Consider the following 22,348-nt stretch of genomic DNA (forward strand, 5'->3'; position numbering starts at 1 on the left):
ATAGGCTGATATCTCTGGTGAACATGAATTCAAAAATAATCAATAAAATACTTGCCACCAAAATATAGACATACATCATAAAGATTGTACATCATAACCAAACTACCTTTTCCTTGAAATGCAGGGATGGTTCACTATACACAAGTCAATAAAGGTAATAAACCACTTAAATGGATTTAAAGACAAAAATAACATGATCATCTCAATAGATTAAGAAAAATCCTTTGATGAAATCCTTCATGATAAAAGTCCTAGAGAATGGAGGGCAAGAGGGAACATATCACAACACAATAAAAGCTATATATGAGAAACCTACAGGTAACCTCATCAAAAATGGACAAAGCTTGAAGCAATCCAACTGAAGTCAGGAATGAGACAGGGATGTCCATTACCTTCAGTCTCTTTCATCATTATTCTTGAAGTACTGGCTGGAGCAATAAAGCAAGAGAAGGAATTTTAAAGGGTACAAATAGAGAAAGAAGAAGTCGAACAATCCCTATTTGCAGACAATATGATATTGCATGTTAGCGATCTCCAAAAATTCTACCAGAAAACTTCTAGAAACAATAAATAAATTCCTCAATGTGGCAGGAAACAGAATCAACTTTCACAAACCAATAGTTTTTCTATACATCAACAACAACACAGAGAAGGAGATCATGGGAACATTCCCATTCACAATGACCTTAAAAAAATTCTAGGAATAAACCTAACCCATACAGTGAAGGACCTCCACAATGAAAACTTTAAACCTCTGAAGAATGACATCGAGAAAGACATTAAAAAATGGAAAGGAATCCCATGCTCATGGATTAGTAGAGTTAACATTGTGAAATGGCCATTTTGCCAAAAGCTACTTACAGATAAAATGCAATAACAATCAAAAATCTCTATTTTATTCTTTGCATAAACAGAAAATAATCCTAAAATTCATATGGAACAATAAAAGACCCCAGTGAGCCAAAATAATCCTGAGCAAAAAGGACAATGCTGGAGGGATTATAATTCCATATTTTAAGACATATTACAGAGCAATAGTAACAAAAACAATATGATCACAAGGAGTCATAGGAACCATATGTGTTGAAATCTGAGGGCAGTGCTGAGCTGGCTACCCCTCACTGGCCCTGGGGTAGCTGCCCCCACCATGGGAGAGCTGGCTCTCAGCATTAAGGAGAGATGGCCCCAATGACATGGACTTTGGAGAGCTGGCTCTTCCCCTCGCCTGAGGGGGGCAGTCCCTGACTGACCTGCTCAGCTACCACTCAGACTCACATCCTGGCCCTTGGGTTGGTCCACCTTAACATCTAGCCCATCTATGACCTGCTGGAGTGCATGAAGGGACTCATCCACAGGATCTCCATGACTTCAGGCAACTGCAGAATACTAGAGAGGAGTTTAGCTGAGGGTCTAGTGATGATGGTGTGCCAGAGGCATTGAACTAGACCAATGGTTCCCTGCAATGACTATTTTGCAGGTGGGGCTGATTGGACAAAAGGGTGTACTGTGTGACTCACCTCAGCAGCTCCAGATGCCGCTAGGACAAAAGAAGAAGTGTTGGAAAGATGGAGAAGGGAGGTGATTTTTGTTTGTTTACTCATTTTGTTTTGTTTTTAATTAAAATTTGAGGGGGGTTCTTTTGGGGGCATGCTGCAGGGGTGAGGGGTAGATATGGAGGGACTCAGAGGTGAGTAGGATTGGGGTGTGAAATTCCCAAAGAATCAAAAAAGAATTATGTTAAAAATACTAAACACAAAACAAAATAAAACAATGTCATACTGGCATAAAAATAGACATGCAGACCAATGGAACAAAACTGAAGACACAAATGGGAGCACATGTAACTCCAGCCACTTAGTGTTTGACAAAGATGCCAAAAACATACACTAGAGAAAATAAAGCATCTTTAACAAATGGAGCTGGGAAAACTGGATATCTACATGTAAAAGAATGAAAAATGACCTGCATTTATCACATTGTACAAAAATGAACTCCAAATGTGTCAAAGACCCAAATATGAAATCAGAAACACTGAAAGTTCCAGAAGGAAACAGGCAGTATCCTACATGATGTACGTATCAGAAAGGACTTCCTGAAAAGGACTCCATTTGCCCAATTTAAAAGGCCAACAATTGACAAGTGGGACTTCATGAACCTAAAAAGCTTCTACACAGCTAAAGAAATAATTAGCCTGGTGAAGAGTAGGCCACAGAACGGGAGAGGATCTTGGCTAGAATATGTTTGGCAGATGATTAATATTCAGAATATATAAAGAACTCAGAGAACAGTGTTTAAAAAAAAGACCCCCTTGGACCTGAATAGAGAGTTAGAAGAAGAAGAAGAAGAAGAAGAAGAAGAAGAAGAAGAAGAAGAGGAGGAGGAGGAGGAGGAGGAGGAGGAGGAGGAGGAGGAGGAGGAGGAGGAGGAGGAGGAGGAGGAGGAGAGGGAGGAGGAGGAGGAGATGGAGGAGAAAGAGGAGAAGAAAGAAGAAAAAAATGGCTAGGAAATATCTCAAAAAAAGTGTTTGTCAACCTTACCAATTAGAGAAATGCCAATCAAGACAACTGTGAGATTACATCTTACTCCAGTGTTAATGGCAAAGATCAAAGCAACAATTGACAACAAATTCTGGAGGAGATGGGGGGGTGAGCACCCTCATTCACCCACTGTTGGGATTGCAAACTGGTACAACTATAATGGAAATCAATGTGGAGAATTCAGAAAATGCTAAAAATAATTCTCCCATATGATCAAGATATACAAGGACTTAGTTTATGCCCAAAGGACTGGATATCCTACTTAATAGACAGAGACAGTTGCTCATCCATGTTCATTTCTGCTTTATTTACAATAGCTGAGTAATGGAAACAACCTAAATGTCCTATAACTGAAGAATGGATAATGAGAATTTGGTATGTAAGTTATAAAATACTATTCTACTATAAAGAAAAATGAAATCATGAACTTTGCAGGTAAATGGATGGGACTAGAAAAGATCATATTGAAGGAGGGCACCCAAGCCCAAAGATGCACATCCAACATTCTCTCTTATTGGAGGATCTTAACTCCAAATCTTCAGATGTGAATATATATCCTGGAATAGGAGCAGAAACCCGTAAAACAGAACCATTGCTGGGATAAGGGTGTTGGGTAGCAATAGAGAAGGGAATCACAGGTCTGGGAAATGGGAAAGAGGGTTGCTTTAGGAAGGGAAAGGGAGGTAAATCCAGAAGAAGGTGGGGGGTGGGTGGGTAAAGGAGAATGCATAAGTCAATAACAGCCATCACAAGAGGAAGAAATGCAAGGACACTGGAGTAGGCTTTGCACGAAGAGGATGAAATGCTGTTGGCAACTTAGGAAGGGTGAAGGCGCCCGCTCCTCTAGCCTGTCTGCATGAGTTTGAGTCCCAGAACCCATGAAAAGGTGGAAGGAAGAAGCAACTCCACAAAATTGTCCTCTGACCACCGCTCACTCACTATCTACTTGTGTCACTCCCACAACATCAATACTAATACATTTTTAGATGTATAAAGATGCAATAAAGATGTAATCTGCATTCATCTGAAAGAATTAGAATAAACCATAAGAAACCATTATATGTTCACCAAATGGCTAAGGTATCAAGGATAGACAGAATTTTTTTTTTTTTTTTTGGAACAACCAGAGTGCTTAGATACTGCTAGAAGTTTAGACATTATTGGTGTAAGGATTTGGAGAACACTGTAACATCAACTGTTAAGTATGAGCATACATGCCAACCCTTGTGGTACATTTCTACTTTTGTCTACCAACAGAAATTAATACATCATGTTCCTTAAAAGAAGCCTAACATGAAGATGGAAAGATGGCTCAGAGACTTGTTGTTCTTCTAGATGTTCTGGGTTTGATTCCCAGCACCTACATTGTGGCTCACAACCATCTGTAACTCTAGGTCATGGGGACCTGATGCCTCTTCTGACATTTCCTTTAATTCCCCTAAACAATCTCTTTAGACATAAGGCCCCAGTAATCTAAAAGTCAAAATTCTGTATAGCTTATAGTCATGTTGAACATTTTAATAATACTCAGTATCCATTTACTCCAAAGATCTACTATAAACATATCAAGGAAAATATTTAGTGCAATGAATATATTTTAGTCAAATAATGTATACCCAGAAGTCAAATAGTTTAGATGTGTAGAAACATCAAATCAGCACCACACATAACCAGTTAACATATCTCACGTAAGTGAATCACACCATTGTTATCTCCTGTAGGTCTATCTATTCCATCTCATTGGGCATCACATCCTTAGGGTTCATCCAGGATAAAACTACATGCAAGATTTTCCTTCCCTTTAGGGCTGAATAATATTGCATCATATGTGTAAACTAGAGTTGCTCATTCGTTCCTTCGTAGACAGGCATATGGATTGTTTCCAGTTTTTATCTTTTTGATTGACATTGTTCCATGCATGTTTGTGTATGCCAGTTTGAGATCTTGCTTTAAATTATTCCAGTTATAGATCTAACCTTTGTTGTGGTGATAGAGCAAGCATTCTACCACTGAGCTGTCCAAAAGCCCAAGAGTGAGGTTTTTAAATGATGGTAATGGCCTGGATTAAAGACTGGGTCCCTCCACTCTCTGCAAATGGACTGACAGATGACTTGTTGCCGGTGGAAATCAGTGTGGTGACACACTTTTCGACAAACGTGTCAACATGAAACCTTGGCGAATGCTGATCATGCCAGGTGAGTCCTCCTCTTCTGGGACATTCTAATACAATCCAAGAATTGTTTGAATGTGAGAGAAGCATTTCAATTCCTGAGTCACAAAGAAGGCTCCACCCCCTTGGGAAACACTGTCTCATGATCTCCTTAGGAGGCTGCATTATTGCTCAATGCGTATGCAAAATAAGTGGGACTCTGTAAATGGATGAATCTCTCCTGTCTGCCTATTTCCAAATAGCCAGTCAGAGGCTTAATATTATTTACAAACTGTTTGATCTATGGCTCAGGCTGATTTCTCGCTAGCTCTGACATCTTAAATGAACCCATTTAATCTATGTTTTGCCACGTGGCTGTGATGTTACCAGTCTTCTGGCATCTTGTTCCTCAGGCTGCTGGATGGCATCTGCCCTGACTCTGCCCTCTTCTCCCTGTATCTCTCTTGGATTTCCCACCTGGCTCTTATCCTGCCTTACCATAGGCCCAAATAGCTTCTTTATTCACCAATAGCAGCAACACATATTCACAGTGTACAGAAAGGTACAGAAAGTACAGAAGGTACATCCCGCAGCAGGACTCTCATGTCCGAGGGCATCATTTACAAAGGCACAAGTGTGCTTGGCTTAGGCTAGCCAGTTTTTAGAGGAGGCTCAGCAGGGCCTAACACACAGGGCCCCAAGAGGATAGACACCTGAATAAAATTAGACAAGCAAAGCAAGTAGAAGCCAAAAACACCCTCTAAACTGTCCCACTGTGGCAAATCACTTAAAGCTGTCCTCACTTCTATTCCAGATGATTGTGTTCTACTCAGTGTAGTATAAACCCGCAGTGTGATTACATTAGATGGTAGGTCCATGCAGAGTTAATGCTGCTGCTCTCTCCATCCTTTTTCTTTTTGTCTCTTTAACTAGAATGTTATTTATTTATTTTTTAAAGAAAGCTAGTTTTCTGTATTTAGCACACAGTAGGAAAAGAGTACACTTACTTCTTAAGCATGAGTGCCTAGCAAGCCAGTTAGCATATTAGATGCTTCAATAGAGAGCAGATTCAGAACTTCCTTATTTCCCAGCACATACTGGGCAATTCATTCCATCAGTTATCTTATTGTGTTATCTTCATGCAACATATTTTTAAGTATCAGCTCAAGTCCACACTATATATTCTCAGGCACTACAGCTTTCTTTCTTGGTATTTCAAAGTTCCATCTTACACTGTCAATTCTATTTTATGCGACACTTTTCTTTTCTTCTTTGTTCTTTAACTGGCAGCGTCGTTGGAAAGGTCTAACTTTCAGTATTTTGAGTTTTTTGGCAGACTAAAAAAATAACTTTTATTCATAGTAGATGAAATCCGACATTACTCTAATATGCTGCAGCAAGTGGCTTAAAAAGCCTCTATCATAATCCCGGGAGATTCCTCATTTTAAAACCATCTTTTCCTCAAACCTCCCAGGAGAGTAGGCGCCAATTCAGCGTTACTTTTGAATTATATTTTCCAACCCCGTGTTTGAATTGAGAACTGCTTTAACTCATGTCTGCTGGGATAAAACAGGAAATAGAAGGTTCCTGCATTCCAGGCTAAGAGCGGCAACGGCAACTGTGTTGGCCAATAAAGACTTTTCCACCAGCTTATCAATCCCTCCCCTCCTACTGCTGTTCTACTGACTGTTGGACTCCCCTGCTGCCCTGCACTAGGGGAATCTATATACCGTCCCGTCTGATCTATCTACCCTTCTGCACCAGTGTTATCTTCCGTGTCCTCCAGAAAAAAAACAAACAAACATGTTCTTTCAGTAGTTGAAATGGTTCCGCCCTTTAGGTCCACAGTGCAGTCTGTGCTCTCGTAACCGAATTCCTTCATCAGGTCTGTCCACCAGTGCACTGCCAATCTCTGTTCAGTCATCCCATTCCGTGGTTTTTGACCATTGCAGGGGGCATGTCTCACCATGAAACACTGGTTTCCATGAAGTGCTGGACCTCTCCTGAATGTTTCCCACACAGACTTCTCTGCCTGTGTGGGAACTCAGAGGCTCTGGGATGTTTATCCTCCCCTCTGAGCACTGCCTTTACATTTGATTGTCGGCTTGGCTGAAATTTCTTTTGGTTACTGAAGGTGTTTGATAGGTGCTGAAAGCAGATGGAAGCGCAAAACTCATCAAGGAGGTCCTGCTAAGGGGAAAAACGACAGCTCCTAATGAGCAGAGCACAGGACCGCCAAAGCCGAGCTTGCCAGGGATCAAAACGACTTTGTATACTTTGTGTATAGCCGTTAAAATGGTTGTTAAGGTGATCTCAGAAAAATAAATAACTGATAATCTACTATGAACTAAGAATCTTACTCTTACCCTAATAAGAAGAAACCATTAAAAATTGTGCTATGTACTAACAAAACAACTGAAAGCATGTGAGAGTATTTAAACCATCTCTAGATATGCTTGTGGATGGTAGATTAAAACTGAAAGCATCGATCTGAAACCTGAGCAGCCTGTAAATTATATAAGTAGTTGGCAAAATTTTTCTGACTATGAAGGGATTAAAATAAACTTTTCGTCAAGTACCAAAGTTAGCAGTGTTAATGAAGTGTTATTTCTTGCTAATTGAAGCATCACTTGAAATTTGAAAAGTTATTGTAAGACGGCAATCATTTTCATTGTAAATTGATGGTTTCCATATCTGTCACTAGAAATTTCATTTTGAGACTCTGTGGAGTTATTCTGAAGTGATCCTAATGGAGGCATGAAAACCCTCCCTGGAGAGGGCCGACATGATGGCTTTAGCAGGTAAGGAGGCTTGCAGCACACACCTGAAAACCCAAGTTCAAGCTCCCAAACCCCAATAAAGGAGGAAGGAAAGAATTGACTCCAGAAATGTGACCTCTGATCTATTCACCTATGATGTGACCCCCAGCCACGGCAACAGGTATACACATACACAATAATACATAAACACATAACAAACAAACAAACGAATGAATAAAAAAACCCTAAATATATACTGGGTAAAACACTGTAACATTTTATGTAGACTATTATAAGTAATTTGACCCACTTTTTAGTAAAAATATACTAAGTTGCTTAATGGTTCACATCATATAAACAAAGTGTGTTGAGTTTGAATAATAAAATGTATATGTTTCTATCATGTTTGAATGTGAAATGTTCCCCACAGGCTCACGTGTTTGAAGACTTGGTTCCTAGAGGGAGGTGCATTTTGGGGGAGCTTATGGAACCTTTAGGAGGTAGAGACTTCCTAGAAGAAGTGTGTAACTGGGGTGGGCTCTGAGATGTTAGACCTTGGTCCCATTTCCTGTCCACTCAGTGGTTCTGAACTGCTGAGGCAATGTGCTGGTGGACCTCCTGTTCCCAGTGCCAAGACATCCCCTTCATGATGGGTTTATCCTCTCTGGAACTAAGATCCAAAATAATCCTTTCTCCTTAGGTTGCCTTCATCAGGGTATTTTATCCAGCAACAGAAATAAAACTGATGCAAACTCTAGTTAAAGAATTTCATCCTTTTAGCCAGGCAGTGGTGGTGCATGCCTTTCATCCAGCACTTGGGAGGCAGAGACAGGTGGATCTCTGTGAGTTAAAGGCCAGCCTGGTCTATAGAGCTAGTTCCAGGATAGCCAAGGCTACACAAAGAAACCCTGTCTCAAAAACAAAACAAAAACTCAAACAAACAAACAAAAGTAATTTTGTGTTTTTAACAGGAGTGTAAATGCTATTGACACAAATGATGAGGCTATACCATATCCACAAAACTCAGAGCTCTTTGATCTCAGTGTAGTTTCATATCAGGGTTTCTTTTCTCATACCTTCACTCTGAGCACAGACGCAAACATCCTTGCATCTTCAGACACACCACCAATGTAGAATTTCTTCTGAAACACTGGGGGGTGATCATTTTCATCCTGAATCTCAATGTACACTTTAGCTGTATTACCTGGAAAGCAAGATATAGCTTTATTGGTGATTATTCATTAGAACAAAAACCACTAGTAATGTGGACCATGAGAGACCAGCTCCCATGATCTGCTCAGGGTAATAAAAGGAATGCCTTAGAGTATCGAGGGATCAGAAACTTTTATCTGAGGGTAATTAGGAATAAGTTTATCTATGACTGGGGAAGTAAGAAAAAACACACGCTTTCTGATGTTTATTTTCTTTTTTACTTCATCTTAAAAATGGTCTCTAACTCTTTCTGTTGAGAGGCACTGGTAGTGAAAGTCCATGAGAGTATACAACAGTGATGACTAGTGTTGAGAAGGTCAACCTATCAGAACTAAGGGTTCTGTAAGACGAAACCATCATGCAAGATGTTATGGAATTACTGCCTTTTGAATGAATTGGCTGTCTGTTGTTGTAAACTTCTTGTGCAATAACAGCTATGATTCTCCCCATTTAGTATGCATTTCCATGTTATGTGTACATGTAATCTCATGATTGCATCTCAATCTTATGGGCACACAATTGTGGATAGTCTAGAAGATGGTTTCTTATTTAACTGTACAATTTTTTGAATAGAAACATATTAAAATATGCTTCATGCTAGATCTATTGTTCCATGTGGACTGTAGACACTTAGAGGTCTTATTCTCCATCCTTAGCTACTGACAAGGTAAATATTGGCCAGACAGAGAGTCTTCGTAAAACTTTCACAGAGCAGAATTTCAGGTGCCTGGCCTTGTTAGATCAAAACTCTTCAAAAGAATTATAGTGAATCGGAAGTGAGAGTGCAGGTGTCTGGCCTTGGCATATCTTAGTCCTTCAAGAGATCAATAGCACCTATGTTGCCCTAAGCTTCCTCCACTAGCAACTCCCCACTCTGATTCAAATAACAATTAACATTTTGTATTAATTCTACACCAGTTTTTAATGCAAGATTTTAGGCTCAGTAGACTAATTATGTATAGGTCCTGAGATTCAGGTGACTAACAGGCTGTTACTGACTAACCATATCTGGATATTATTAATCACATAAAATAGTACACACATTCTTTGCCTTTTCCTTAAATCTCTCATTGGTTTAATTTCTTTCCTTGTAACCTTTGTAGTTATCCCTTTAAGAGATAGCCAGAACTTTTTACAACCTACGGCTATTGTCAGTTACCAATTAGGCTGACCAAGTCTTTGCCAAGTGTGACTCTTATCAGAACACTTATCCCCGAGAGTTTACTTTGTAGTTTTTACTAATAAGTTGCTTATGAATGGATATATATAATCTTAGGGGAACAAAGAAGGGGGAGAATATGGAAAAGACCTAGATAGATATGAGAGAACAGCAAGAGAACTGATTGAGAAGAACAAAGACGAGGAGAGAGATGGAAAGAACTAGGTAGAATGAAGAGAGAACAGCAGAAGGGACTGAGAGCAGGAGGGACTGAGGGGAGCCAAGTATGAGAACAGAAAAGAAACTGTGCAGATAGAATTGACTGAGAAGAATAAAGTGAATGGACTAACAAGCTCAGTGTGCTTAGGTTCATGTGATAGCCCTCAGGTTAGCATCCTCAGCTGGTTGTTAGACTCTTCCATGGACCCTGGGAGCAAACAATATAGGCTGGATCTATATTTGTTTGCATTATCTTTCTGTCCACATTGCTACATATCTCCACACTACTGCACACAGCTACATATCTTTAATTATACAAATCTTTTCACATGGCTAAACATCTTTCTTTTACATTAATCACTCATTCTTTCACCCCTCACTCCTTCACACTTCTCTCATGCTGCTTCTGCATCTCTCACCCAGCATGCGCGCGCGCACACACACACAGACACACACACACACACACACACACACACACACACACACACACACACACACACACACACTTCACTCACATTCTGCAGCAGCTCTCACATAAGCTCTACACAGCCATCTGTCTCCATACCACTGCTGCTGTTCCACAGCCAAACTCTGGACAATTATAAATTACATTTTCAGGACCTGACCCATTCTCAAGACACAAGATAAGTCACATAGCTTCTCTTAGGCTAGTAATGTCACATTGACCCATGCACGTAGCTCTAAGTTGGTGAGGGGTCCCAGACATAAACAACTGGCTGAATTAAGCAGTCAGGGTAGGTGCAGAAAGAGAGCTACTGTAAGGACTGTGTCTTGATGTAAACAGCCTGGCCTTGATTTAGCAATAAACAACACCTGGGCATTAGTCTTTGTATATTCTGTAGGGGCAGCTTAATCTGTTTTGGACTATTTCTAAGGTCTTTGCAAAATATGTAAAAGCCTGTCTTTGAGACTGAGAATACTGTTACTTTCCTATGTCAGTAAAGCATGTTCTGGTAATACTTCTGTTCATCAGAATTATACAACTTAAACAGAAATCCACAGCTGAACGTGTGCCCAGAGATGCAAAGCACACTACCAAAGGGTTGTGGAGAGCACCCCACAGCTGTTCTTATAGGGAGGTGTACTGGCAGCACCCAAAAAAGTTACAGACAGAAAACAGCCAGTTTCCACAGCCAGTGACCCCACAGCTTGGCCAGTGGGGCGGGTCAACTTGTCAGATACTAGTTGTGCTCCAATGGCCCTTGGCACACTAGAGTAATTTTTATCATATTTTTAAATAAAGTGATGCAAGTAATTTGTTAGAAGGTCATTCCTTGCCCAATTCTAGGTCAAGAGGAGATGGAGAAGAATGGTACTGCTAATGTTAACTTTTTATTTTTTAAGGGACTAGACATTGAATCTAGGGCTAATGAGTGCTAAGCAAATATTCTTTCCGTGTTCTCAAACTGCCACCATTTGAATTACCATGCTATAGCAATTTACTTTCTACTTAAACTTACTTAATTTATTTTCCATTTTGTAGTAAGTAATAAATAAGCCATCCAAATATTTCTTTATGGTGTTATTGGACACTGGCTTACTGAAAACCAGTTGGAACTGTATTATAGGTCACATTGTTCTACATGGTATCTATATTTGACTAAGTAAGAACTGGAGAATTTAAATTTTCACTTGTGTATTTGTTAACACAACACATACATACATATATGCACACACATATACAAATGATAATTTTAAGATAAATCATCTCTTGTCCCTATTGAATATCTTTTGGTTCAATGGCCTGGGCCAGCTCATGAGGGCTTTGAGGTAAGAAGGCTTATGGGCAACTCAAAATACAAGCTGTCACTTGAAGATGAAGGAATGGGGAGGCTATGATTTGGGTGTGATTGTCTCCTAAGGTTTCTCATGTTGGAGATTTGGTCCCCTGGGTGGCAGTATTAGGAAGTGATGGAAATATTGAGATTAGGATTTGGGGGGAAGTCACTGTATGTGCTGACCCTGGAAGAGATAATCATCAAGGGCCCATGTTAGCTATCTTGGAAGTTTGTCTTAAGGGAAAAAGAAATGGTACTCTATTTGTTTTGACTTTAGTTCCTTCCAGGTAATTTACCCTTTCATCATACATTACACCACAAAACCTGGACCAAGTCAAGTCCGAGACCAGCCCCTGAGCCCACAAACTAAGAATCAGATAAACTACTTTATAAAGTACACAGTCTCAGGTAATTTATTAGCGTAACAAAAATAATTGAAAATCCTAAAAGAGGAGTAAATGGTAGATGTTACCAACTTTTACTATAATGGATTTTCCTTCCCCCACTCCTCCCCCCTCCCCTCTCTCCTCCCTTTCCCTTCCTCCTTCCTCTCTCCCTCCCCCTTCCCTCTCTTTCTTGCTTTTTCTTTCTTTTAGACAGATTGACCTCAGATTTGCCAGGTAGTATCAGGGATGACCTTGAGCTTTTGATTCATTTGCCCCTACCTCCTCAGTCCTGGGATGAGAGCCATTCTCCACCAAGCCCAGTGTTTAGGTCCTGAGCATCCAACCCAGAGCCTTGTGGGTGCTAAGTAAGCATGCTCCCGTCTGAGCTCCATCCTAGTGTAGTAATCTTTACTGCTATTGATTTCAATTCTGGTTATGATTGTTCATGCTGACAACTAGTGATTTTGCTTATGGTTTCTATGTGCAATAGTTGAAAATATAAAGGTCAGTTTTGAACACACTGTAAAAAACATTGAGGTCTTTGAAACATATTTACCTTTCCCTGGCATTGAAACAAACAGCAGCAGAAAGGCTAGGGAGTTATAAAAAAGCTGCATTTGTAGGGACACTCCACCTTAGCAAGAAGTTCAAGAAGCCAATACACCCTCAGGCGTTAGGAAAAGTAATGTGGAAGTTAGTGTCAGAACTTAAGGCAGTGATTCTCAACCTGTGGGCCACAACCCCCTGGGTCAAATGACCCTTTCTCAGGGGTCACTTAAGACAATCTGAAAACACAGATATTTACATTATGATTCATAGCAGTAGCTAATTACAGTTATGAAGTAGCAATGAAAGTAATTTTATCGTTGAGGGGGTCACCACAACATGAGGAACTGTATTAAAGGGTCGCAGCATTAGGAAGGTTGAGAACCACCGACTTATATGGTTTGTAAAAACTTCAATTGTATAAACTTATAAATGCACAGGAAACATTTAAAATAACTCTAAAGCACCCACACAGCAAGTTTTAGTAATCTTTAAAATAAATGTGCATAGAAAAAAATACAAATTCCTACTTATATTTCCTCTAAAGCAGTTGATTCCATTTTAGCGATGGAAGTGAGCTTTTCATCATGCTGTCTCACCATGACACACACGGGCTGTCAACACTGCTAGGCTGCATCATGATTGTGTAGAAACTGTACTTAGCTTACATCGGCTCTATGACTAAATCATAGAGAACTATACACTTGAGACTGGTGCTCCCAGAAACCATGCAATCATGGCATTCCTATTCTATTTTATATATACATATATATATGTGTGTGTGTGTATTCATGTATATATACATGAATACATACACACACGTACATATGAGTGTTGCCTGCATGTATGTCTGTACATAATGTTCACACAGTGGCTTTTGATGCCAGAAGAAGACTTCAGATCCTTTGGAACTACAGATGGCTGTGAGCTGCCATGTGGGTGCTGGGAACAGAACCTAGGTCCTCTGAAAGAACAATCAGTGCTCTTGATGGCTGAGCCACCTCTCCAGCCCCAGTGCTGCTATTTTTAAATAAATTCCACCAGGAGCTGGTTAGGGCAGAGCAGTGGTGAGGACCATGGGTTAACGACTTATTTATTTGTTTAGTTACTCAGTCACCTGCCAGGAAATGGCATTTATATTTGGGTAACAACAAGTAGCTGAAGCCTTTGTGTTGAGCTTTAGTTGGTCACTCTCTTTGCCTATAACCTTTTTTCCAATCTGATTATAGCAGATGTTAAGAATATTTGCTTTACCATCCTGCAAAATAATAATATTGGATTGGGATGGGATTATAACTTTGATCTGCTTTATTACATATATCCTGACATTTGTGACAGAAAAGAAAACAAAGAAATCATAAACTTACATGATCACATGTACAAAAGCACATGATCAAGTCATCATTCTTGACATCTTGCATTTAGAAATAGCATTATTCATACTGAGTAGGTTTATTTATTTATCTAGGAATATGTATGTATACATATGCATAAATGTAACAACAAAAAAGAGACAAGCTTTTAAACAATTAACAATTATTAAAATAGGGCAGGAACCTGCAGGCAGGAACTGAAGCAGAATCCATCGAGGATCACTGCTTACAAGACTTGCTCTTCATGGTTTACTCAGCCTACGTTCTTATATACTCTAAGAACATCTACTGAGGGGTGGTACCAGGCTCAGTAGGCTGGGATCTCCCATGCCAATCATTCATCAAGAAAATGGTCTATACGCTTGTCTGTAGGCCAGTCCTATGGAGCATGTTCTCAATTATCAGTCCCCCTTTCCAGGCACGTCTATGTTTGTGGTAAGCTGACAAAACCCAACGAGCACATATTACATCTTGTCAACTTGACAAACAAACACAATAAATAAACACCATTAAACCATAACCTTTCATTTCTGGTAGTCCTCTAGATGTCATATTGATAATAAAATGACAATATAAATATTCAACTTTTCAAAGTTCCAGTCTTTAAAACTTGAAACATTTTAAAAGCTCAGTCTCTTTTTGTTAATTGTCAAAAAACAAATTAGAGAGAGAGAAAGGTGGTTAGGGGGACTGCACAGGAGGGTTTGGAGCAAGAAAAGAGATGGAATAAAATTATGTAATTATATTATATCATAATTAAAAAATAAAAATATCATAAAACGTCCATATTTTTGGCTCTTGGTAATTACTAGACAGGATGTGACAGGATCTGCTCCAGGGGATGCAGAACCATCTGAAGATGAGGTGATGAAGTAGTTATTAGCACTCTCAGTTTTAGAGGGATTAAGAGGAACAGAGGTTATGTAGTAGTCCAACCTCCCCCGAGTACTCAGCATGCCTGAGATTTGAACACGTGGTGATATCCAACTGAAAATGACTAGCCCCTACATGTGCTGGCTACCACTTCTGCCTCCCCAGGAAAGAGCAAGTGGTGCACGTCCATCCCAGCAAGGGTAAATCAAAAGACAGTAGACTCTTCAATGCATACACCATCTTAAGGTTACATTTATAAAACGCCCAGCTTTCTTTGTGCTCTCCTCCAGTTTTGCCCATCTCCCCAGCAGTCTTCACCACTCTGAACATGTTCACTGATTTCTACCTCCATTTCTATCTTTCCAACCTCACTGACATGTTTTTATTTTCTCCCGAGACCTTACTGCTTTCTGAAATGGGCTTGTCTGGCTCCAGCCCGCCGGTAGGAAGTTCTTCTCTGTGCTGTATGTTTGACCAGACAACTTTTTATTGACTAAGTTAATGGATTAAAATATATTAGATCAGAGTTATAAATCTTAATGTTTCATCTTTTTTTTCAAACTATGATTTTAGCATAGTCACCCTCTATGGACTGTCCTGTGCTCTGGCCTAGGGGCTCTGGCCTAGGGGCTGCATGCTTTGGGCAGGTGGAAATGCATCCAGTGTATTTGCAGATGGCAGCATCATGTTGTAATGTCAGAAGGTTAGAAATCCCTGGCCTTCCAGGACCTGGGAGAGGCAGAAAGGAGCAAAGCTGAGCCCCCACCCCCGCTTTAGTCCCATTTCCTAATTTACACATGACACTCTGATTTGTTGTCAATTTGTTATCAGAGGTAAGACTGTTAGAACTCAAGACCACTTATCCACTTTTTAAAATAATATTTTTTTAATCCTTTGAAATTTTATACATACCTAAAATGTATTTTGGTCAGATATACTGACAGCTGCTGACAAAAACACTAAACAATTTAAAAGTGCAGGTAGCTAATGAATTCCATTGGTGTGTGTGTGTGTGTGTGTGTGTGTGTGTGTGTGTGTGTTTATTTGTGCTCTAACAAATAAAGCTTGCCTGGGAATCAGAGGAAAAAGCCAGCCGCTACATTAAACATAGAGGTCAGACAGTGGTAGTACATGCCTTTAATCCTAGCATCTAGGAGGCAGAGATTCATCTGAATCTCTGTGAGCTCAGGGCGACACTGGGAAGAGAGCCAGGTGTGGTAACACATGTCTTCAATCCCAGCACTAACCATAGAGGTCTGGAGGTCTGTACAGACAGACAGGAAGTCCAGAGCTGGGCGGAAAGAGGAAGTGATGTAGCTGGGCGGAAAGAGGAAGTATGATGGTAGAACAGAAAGGTATGTAAGGCGTGATATACAGGAAGTAGCTCTTGGGCTGAGAATTTCCTAGTAGTAAGAACTTGTGGCTGGCTTGTTTTATCCCTCTGATCTCTCAGCTTTCACCCCAATATCTGGCTCTGGGTTTTTTATTAATAAGATCATTTAGTAATTTGTGTTACGTGTGTGTGTGTGTGTGTGTGTGTGTGTGTGTGTGTGTGTGTGTATGTCTATCTGTTTGTCTATCAAGGTAAATCCAGCTATTTAGCTCCCATGCAGCTGCTGGATGAACGTATGAGACAGCTAACAGCAATATTTAGAACATGGCAATTGCTGTTGGTCCCCTTTTCACTCCTAAACCCATTTATCCTCTAGCACACCCCAGAAATTATAATTATAGTTATAATTCATGAACAAAAACATAAATTACATATGGAATTTCCCAAAAGCTTACAAATACTTCATTATAATTTATGTGCATATTGGTCTGTCTGCTTGTGTGTGTACATGCATATGCTTGTGGGTTCCTGTATGTACCAGAAGAGAAGTGAAGCACTCCTTAACCACCAAGCCATCTCTCAAAGTCATTCTTTTAAAATTATGGTAGTGTTCCTATTAGTTCTTAAAATAGGCCTGAGGTTGGTATATGTACTTAACTTTTATACCCTAGTTTAAGGTATAAAACTAAGCATTAAATACTGCTTCAAGGACCCATCAACATTAACAATTCAATTCATAGTAATGGAAAAACTTACGGGTTTTAACTTAGGAGTAGAATTTAAATGGTGACATTTTAGGATTATTGTATTAACTCCCTTTAGATTAGCAGTTCATCTTTGTCTTAGTTAGGGTTTCTGTTGCTGTGATAAAACACCATGACCAAAAGCAAGTTAGGGAGGAAAGGATTTATTTGACATATGCTTCCATATTACTGCCCACTGCTGAGGAAAGTCAGGGTGGGAACTCAGAACAGGGCAGGAACCTGCAGGCAGGAACTGAATCAGAATCCATTGAGGATTACTGCTTACATGGTTTGCTCCTCATGATTTGCTCAGCCTGCTTTCTTATATACTCCAACAACACCTACCGAGGGGTGGTACCAGGCTCAGTAGACTGGGATCTCCCATGTCAATCATTAATCAAGAAAATGGTCTATACACTTGTCTGTAGGCCAGTCTTATGGAGCATGTTCTCAATCAACAGTCCTCTTTTCCAGGCACATCTATGTTTGTGTCAGGTTGACAAAACCCAACCAGCACATATTACACCTTGTCAACTTGACAAACAAACACAATAAATAAACGCAGTTAAACCATAACCTTTCATTTCTGGTAGTCCTCTAGATGTCATATTGGTAATAAAATGACAATATAAGTATTTCAATTTTTCAAAATTCCAGTCTTTAAAACTTTAAACATTTTAAAAGCTCAGTCTCTTTAAAACATCCAGTTTCTATCTAAAATTGTTAGTATCTCAAAAAATCCGTCTTTCTGAAATTCTAAAATATCTTAATTGTGGGATTCTATAAGATAAAAAAGTACGTTACACACTTTTTTTCTCCAAGAGGGAAAACTAGGGCATAGTCAATCAAATTAAAGCAAAACTGAACTCTGGAAATATCAATAACTAGGCGTCCAATGTCCAGGACTCATGGCTTCTGGGCTCCAGAAGAAAGCTACATTATTTTGCTAAGTTTCTGTTTGCTGGTCTTTTGTGTTATTAGCTCTCTTTAAAAAAATTTTTTTTCCATCTCAAGAATCTGTGGAGAGTTAAAATTAACAGAAGACATTCACTTATTTGTCCTAATTCCATTCACTTAGATTCTGATAAACTGGGACCATTTTTTCCCAACAAAGTTGAATCTGTCTTCTATAAACTTAATAAAGACAATTATCTTTCCTAGTTGATGAATCCCCTGGCATCTGGCTGGGAGGGAAAAAGTGTAGGACTGTCAGAAATCATTTGAGGAGAGAATGGCTCATGATTTCCACATTATTTGGAGAATCGGAGCTCTGTATTCATTTCCTGTCACCAGATCACGGATGTGGTTCACCAACTCAGTGATACAAAGGAAAGGAAATGCTTCAATGCAGAAACATTCAAATGTGTGCTTTCATCTAGTCATAACGCTTTCTAGGCTTATTCGCAATCACTTGTACTCACTAGTCTGTGTTATAGAACTTGGGGGACTTTAAATTACTGGCCTCTAGTTTTAAAGAGATTAGTAAATATACAAGATTCCAAAGAAATAACTATGCAATCTAGAAACAATCACTCATTGCTCAAATTTAAATGTCTAAGGTTGCATTTATTTTACAAATGCCATCATTTGTAAAAAGACATAAAAATTACTTTATGAATTGTAACTTAATATAATTTGGCAGTTGACTATGGAATTTATGTTTGCAGTCTTATGCAAAACTATGACAGTTAGCTAAAGCTCAGTTGTGAGACAAGTGTTATTCTAATTGTGTGATTTATATTTAGAATAAAATTAACTTTGTTTTTGTACTGAAAAATAAACTAGTCTACTTCTTCCTTTTCCTGTAAATTTTAGATAGATGATAATAGGTATCCTTCCTCTAAATATATAGAACTCTAAACATTTTTCCTCTATAAACAAACTTTTCAACAAATTTTATCACATTAAATGATTAGCATAATTTGATTTTCCTCACAATAAGGTTCTTGCAGATGGGAAGTCTACCTTGATCAATTATTAGTGCTATAATACATTAATTTCTTGGTAATTTCCCCAGGGCTACCACCCCTTTCTTTTCCTGGAGACATTATTAAAATTGATTTATTTCCTGAGGAAAACAGTTAACATACTATTATTGGTGGTAGTCTGAATGAAAATGTCCTCTAGGCTAACATGTTTGGAATACCTGGCTTCTAGTTGGTGGTGCTGTTTGGGGATGATTAGAAGACAATGCTTTGCTGGAGGAAGTATGTCACTGAGGGCAAGGCTTTGAGATTTCAAAGCCAAGTGCCTTTCCTAGTTTACTCTAGTCTCTGCTTGCAGTTCATCGTGTGAGCCCTCAGCTTCTATTCCAGTTGCCATGTCTGTCAGCTGCAATGATTCCCCACCATGATTGTGATGGACTCCTATGCCTCTGAAACTGTAATCTTAAATAAACCCTTCGTTCTATAAGTTGTCTTGGTCATGGTATTTTATCACAGCAGTAAAAAAGTAACTAAGACGGACATTGCTGTGGTGGGCCTGATCATGTTTTTTTTTTTTTTTTTCTTTTACAGGACTATAGAGGCCTTTGAACTTTGTACCTGAAAAGCAGATAAATACTGTTAGTGGAGCTTAATGGGACCTCTGCATAAGGACTTGGAAGACAAAATTTCTAAGAGCAATGTGGGACCATGGAGGCCCAATTCCAAGAGTTTCAGTGAGGAAAACAAATCTTAGCGACTGGCCTAGTGATTCTTGTGATATTTTGGTAAAGAATGTGGCTGCTTCCTAAGAACTTGCCTGGGGCTAAATTAAAAATTAATGGATTAACTATTTCCTTGGTGGAAGAAATTTCAACAATGCCTAATATTAACTTTGCTGTGTGGTTATTAACAATTACTCTTATACTTTGAAAAGAACAGTTCACCTAGTAGGGTTTATGGTAGCATACTAGGTTGGGATGAAATTTGAGCAATCACTTTGGTATTCAAAGAAAGCAAGGAGTTACAGAGTTTTGGCTATAGGGGTTGCTCAATTTTCTGACAGGTAACCAACAATGACATTGCCATTAGTGCAGGAGAGGTACTGCTCAGTTTGGTGTCTGAAGCTGGAGGAACTGCCCTGAAGACCTTCCCTTCCATAAAACCAGGTCCTTGACCATGCCAGAGAAAATAATTTAGAAGGTGTTATAGAGAAGTTGGTGTTTTATTGAGATAAGAAGTGATCAGACTTTAGATTTAAATGTGAGTTGTTTGGAGAAGAGGGGGGATGTTAAATGTCTTCACTGTGTGTGTGTGTGTGTGTGTGTGTGTGTGTGTGTGTGTGTGTGTGTGTGTATTTCTAAGCTTTTTGAAATTGCACTGCTCAAAAGATGTAATTAAGCAGTTTCAATGATTAGTAAAAGCTTAAACTATATACAAAACCACAAGGGGGTTGGCTTGTCTCTCTTAAAGAATTGCATTGTTCTAAATAGTGTGTGTCCAGGTTTAGGGCTGAGAGAAGAGTCCTCATATAGCTAAACTCAAACATCATCGATATTTTTGGCCTTAAGTAAATAGTATTCTTTTATTGTTTTTGTATCCTCGTTTGAGAGTCTTGGGAATGTGAACACTTTTGTTTTGTTTTGTTTTTGTTTTTCCTAGCCAGTCTTCACTGACTTTGCCAGCTGTATTCAGTTCTGGCTTCTCAGACAGTAGGACATGCAATCACACTCAGAGTGAGGAATCATTTCCTTGCCCTAATATTTTTCTTTTATCTCATCTCAAAATTATTCATCAAACCCTGCTGTTTCCTTTCCTTATGATCTTTCCCTTCTTTATTTTTATTCCTTAGACATAACCGAAGAGTCATGTACTAGAGACACAGCACCTTATTTACCCAGTTTGGGTGATGTGTGCAGCCTGTGTCTAAGGGGCGGGGCTTGGCATCCAGGCAGAAAGAAGATTGAGAAGGAATTCACAAGGAACATGGAAGGATGGAGAATGAATGTTGGCCAAGAGTGAAAGATCAAAGTGTCCACCTGAGCATGGAATCACCAGGATGCCTTCATTTGGATGCTTTTACTTGTGGGCACACAGCATGCATGATGCCTTGATTTCCATACCTCACACACATTGGCTGTAAGGACTGTGTTGCTTTTGTTTTTCTCGGCCAATTCTGGGGTTTGGTTATTTTCAGGAAGAAGCTTGGAAGTAACCCTGACTTAAGTTAAATTTCTTTGAACATTTGCAAAATCCCTTTTTCTCCCCATGCTGTATCATTTATTTAAGACAAATTTCAAACACACATGAATGAATAAAGATAAAATAAAAATGAGAGAAGTGTTGATAAAATGGATCAGAAAATGAGAGGAAGGCCTGGTATTCTCCAGTCTCCCAGTGGTTGGGTCAGACAAAGCAGTATGAGAATCACAGTGAGTTGTGGAGCAGGAAAGGTGGCCAGGGTTTCCCTACAGGCTGCCCCTACAGAGTATTTGGAAATACACTACTAGGTAGAATAAGATGAGAAAGCCACTGGTCCTTAGTTCTCAGCTTCTCTCTGTGGGTTTAGACTGTGTGTCTTCTGTGGTATTTGTTTTCGGTAGCCAGACAGCGAGAAAGATTGAATATTTCACAGTTTATTTTAATAGTTTTCTAATTTAGCTTTGATGTTGATTTAATTAACCTTTGCATGATTTTAATTGCTTGTATCTAAAACATGCATTTTATGTATGTGTTTGACTGAAAGGTTAATAGCTGAATTAAGGGAAGAAACACACACAACTGCTTGCCCCAGACACAGACACTCAGATTACTAAAATATATTGTACTGTATTTTAACTAGGTCTTCTGGGAAAATGACAACACTGATGAGTTTATTACTATGATATTGAGGACATAATTAAATGAGTAATATTCTAGGTATTAAATAAGGTCTGGATTTGTGTTCATATTAACATTTTTCCTTTTTTGGAAAAGTATAAATACTATATTGCATTAAGTGAGAGTCACCTATATTAATGGTTATCTTTTCTGTTTTCTATAATCTATTATCAATTTGTCTATCATCTACATATCTATCTAATCTATATATTTACAATTATCTGTGTACATTCTATCATTATTTGTGTCTATCTCTATTATCAACCTATCTATTTATATATCAACTATCAATCTATCATATATCTATCTGCCCATTACCTTTTTAGCTAACATATACATTCCATACAGTTTTATGGCAAATTACCATAAAATTGGTGTCTTAAGACATTAAGTTGTGACTTTAAGTAACCAAATATTTTATTTTGTAGTCTGTTGGTCCAAAGTATCTCCCTAGGTTG

At 39.0% G+C, this 22,348-nt stretch overlaps 1 protein-coding gene across 3 annotated transcripts in view; it reads right to left on the reverse strand.

Moving 5' to 3' along the window:
• The window catches only part of Pcdh15 (protocadherin related 15), a 1,435,956-nt gene that overhangs the window by 93,649 nt on the left and 1,319,959 nt on the right, over positions 1–22,348 (reverse strand). For all 3 annotated transcript variants that reach the window (XM_042266444.2, XM_076556997.1, XM_076556998.1), the window contains one exon: positions 8,522–8,649. In XM_042266444.2, the coding sequence (XP_042122378.1) occupies positions 8,522–8,649 (128 nt within the window). The remainder of the gene's footprint in view (positions 1–8,521; positions 8,650–22,348) is intronic.

This window comes from Peromyscus maniculatus, chromosome 21 (assembly GCF_049852395.1).
Source record: "Peromyscus maniculatus bairdii isolate BWxNUB_F1_BW_parent chromosome 21, HU_Pman_BW_mat_3.1, whole genome shotgun sequence".
Lineage (NCBI taxonomy): Eukaryota > Metazoa > Chordata > Mammalia > Rodentia > Cricetidae > Peromyscus > Peromyscus maniculatus.